The sequence below is a fragment of the Geospiza fortis genome, unplaced genomic scaffold, assembly GCF_000277835.1.
Source record: "Geospiza fortis unplaced genomic scaffold, GeoFor_1.0 scaffold118, whole genome shotgun sequence".
NCBI classification, from domain to species: domain Eukaryota; kingdom Metazoa; phylum Chordata; class Aves; order Passeriformes; family Thraupidae; genus Geospiza; species Geospiza fortis.
Window position 1 is genome coordinate 1483716 of NW_005054380.1, and position 3128 is coordinate 1486843.

Below are 3128 nucleotides of genomic sequence, written 5' to 3' on the forward strand. Positions count from 1 at the left end.
CAGCCGTTCTCCACAGGGCTGCGGGCCGGCGGCGCCGTGATCTCCACGCCATCCACCAGCGCCTGCGACAGCTCCTCCTCTGTCACAGCTGCGAGGGACACAACAAATGCCTGTTGCTACCAACTGCAGCAGCCCCAAGGGGATGGCATCTCCAGCGGGGCAGGTCCTGCTGCTGCAGAGAGTGCAGGAGAATGCTGGAAGCAATCACCAGCCTCCCAAAGCGAGAAGGGTGTCAGCGAGGGATGCAAACATGCTTTACTATTTCTTCTCTCTGGAGAAGGCTCTCAAAGCAACCAAATTTCTGCTACTGGATGGAAAAAAAACACCAGAGAAGCTTTTCTACAGCAGCAGATCCAGTTATAGAACCTTTGTCTGGCCACAGCAAAGAGCGAGCTCTAAAAACCACTAATTAGTGGTGCTGTCTGAGCTACAATGAGGCACCCGGTTTTGTTACCATAGGGAAGGGATAGTGAAGGGAAGGGAAAAGGGGATAGGGAAAAGGGGATAGGGAAGGAAAAAAGGGATAGGGAAAGGAAAGGAAAAGGGGATACGGATAGGGAAAGGAAAAGGGGACAGGGAAGGGAAAAGGGGACAGGGATAGGAAAAGGGGACAGGGATAGGGAAAGGAAAAGGGGAAGGAGGAAGAAGAGGCAGATGGAAAAGGGGAAGAGAAATGGAAAGTGAAGACAAAGAGAGAAAACAGCTTAGAAGCGCTGGATCTAACTCAACCCCTAACACCTCCTGACTAACAAAACTCAAAGGACACCCTCAAGAGGAGCCAACACATCCCCATTTCCCAGGAGGCCTGGGGCTGGGGCTGTGTGCAGGTGACCAAAGCCCACCCTGGTGACCCGGGGCTGTTGCAGGTGACCACAGCCCATCCTGGTGGCTTGGGGCTGTGTACAGGTGAGCAGAGCCCACCCTGGCGGCCCGGGGCTGTTGCAGGTGAGTAGAGCCCACCCTGGTGGCCCGGGACTGTGTGCAGGTGAGTAGAGCCCACCCTGGTGGCCCGGGGCTGTGTGCAGGTGAGCAGAGCCCACCCTGGTTGTCGAGTTTCTGCAGGCAGGGCAGGTTGCGCAGCACGGTCATGCGGTAGCGGTGCGGGTCAGGCCCGCAGCAGGGGTTCTCCGCCAGCCACAGCACCCGCAGCCGCGGCAGCGTCTTCAGGTAGAACAGCTCATCCAGGCTCCTGATGTTGTTCCTCCTCAGGTAGAGCTCGCTCAGGTTCTGGCACTGGTGCAGCGGCTCCAGGTCCGAGATGCCGTTCACGCTGCGGAGACACGGTCAGAGCCCATCCTGCCCCATCCAGGGGGAGCACAGCACTTCCCATCCCCTTTCCTGCAACAGCCTCACCCCAGCAGAGCACAGCCAGGGGCGCTCAGCCCACGGCTTGTGGCATTTCATCTTTGTCAGCAGAGGGAAGGATTGAAAGAGCCCTTGCTCCACCCTGCTGAGGATGACAAAGAGCCTCTTCTTCCCCCAAACCTGACCCCTTTTCTGTAGCAGCTCCTCACACCCACCCACCCATGTAAGATTCCCAAGTTAAAAGGCTCCAATTCACAGAGCATTGGCTCCATAGGATCCCCAGGATAGATGAAAATTGAGCATATTATGGAAAGAGAATGCTCTCAGAGATCCACAAAATATTTCAACAAGCATTTTGGAAACAGGCCACATAGAGAGGCCAAGAAGATCCCTGTTGAAACTATGGAGTAGAATTTCAGGAGCAACAATCCTAAGGGGTTTTATCACTTGTCAAAACAAAGAATATTTTCTCAAGAGCACAGGGGGTAGTGCAGAGGAGGTGCTGAGGAATAATCCTGTCTGTATCTCTGTTGCTTGAGAAATGGGGCATGAAGAGCCAGGCAGCTCACACACACAACCCCAGCAACATAGGAAGAAACCATGCCCAGGAAAAGGTGATTTCCCTGCCCTCTCCAAAGCTGGCAAACTTGCATTCACCTGAACGTGATCACCTCGATGTTGGGCAAATCCCGGCATATGGATATCTGGGCAGGAAGAGACAGAAACAACAAGTTGGCACTCGTGGGGGAAAATACAAATAAACCAAATTGAAATCACAAAAAGCACCATCATGAATTTGGGTTTGCTTCAGTCTAACCCGAGCTTAACAACATCAGAGATTTTCTGACACAGTGAATGCAGTGTCAGCAGCTCCACCAGCCTCTGCTCAGGAGTGGAAGTGCAGATACCAGCCAGTGTCACATTGTTCTTCTGCTCCAGCAACTCTGCAGCTTCCACATGCAAGAAAGGCTCCCTCCCACCCCTGCCAGCCCTCCCCTAGCAACAGAACCTCATCAAAAATCACCACAGAGGTAGGACTCAGGGTCCTGCTCTCCATGCTGGGCCTCAGAGAGAAATTTTTCAACGTGGAAACAGCAGCAATCACTTTTTTTTTTAATGGTGTGAGATGCTAATCAAGCCTGAAAAGCCCTGCAGCTCATAGGCACCAAGCCAGCCTGAAGCCAGGCCCTCCCCAGTGCCCTGCCAACCCCATGGCCTCCATGGTGCCCCTGCTCCAGCTGTGGGCCCAGGCTCCTCTGGCTCCTCCAGTACTTACATCTGTCAGGTGGCTGCCCCTGCAAGAGGAGAGGGGAGGCAGAGAGAGCACAGCAGGGCTCAGCCTCCCCCTGCACCCCCCACAGCCGAGTTCAGAGCTCCAGCCCCCAGCCTGGCCCTACCAAACTGCTCCAGCACAGTCTGTCTTGTGCCTTGTTGTGCCTCCCCTTCCCCAGCCCGGCCTGTTCTCCTTCACACAGCTCTACCTGACACCCCTCACCCAGCGCTGCCCATTCCCCACTTGTGCCCATCTGCTGTCCCTCCATCCTTGTCCCCTCTCCCCATCCCTGACACCCAGCTCCCTCCTTCCTGCCGTCCCTCCATCCTTGTCCCACCTCCCCATCCCTGACACCCAGCTCCCTCCTTCCTGCCCTCCCTCCATCCTTGTCCCACCTCCCCATCCCTGCCTGACACCCAGCTCCCTCCTTCCTGCCCTCCCTCCATCCTTGCCCCACCTCCCCATCCCTCACACCCAGCTCCCTCCCTCCATCCTTGTCCCCCCTCCCAGCCCTGTCTGACCCCTCTTCCCATCCCTGCCCGTGTCCCCA

The 3128-nt window shown here is 55.9% G+C and overlaps 1 protein-coding gene across 1 annotated transcript in view; it reads right to left on the minus strand.

The window, feature by feature from the left end:
• CFAP410 (cilia and flagella associated protein 410) overlaps positions 1-3128 on the minus strand; it is a 16202-nt gene that overhangs the window by 2540 nt on the left and 10534 nt on the right. The window contains 4 exon segments of the mRNA XM_031060308.1: positions 1-88; positions 1041-1270; positions 1963-2009; positions 2582-2692. The exon segment at positions 1-88 is cut by the window's left edge and continues 27 nt beyond it. Coding sequence (XP_030916168.1) covers positions 1-88; positions 1041-1270; positions 1963-2009; positions 2582-2692 — 476 coding nt within the window.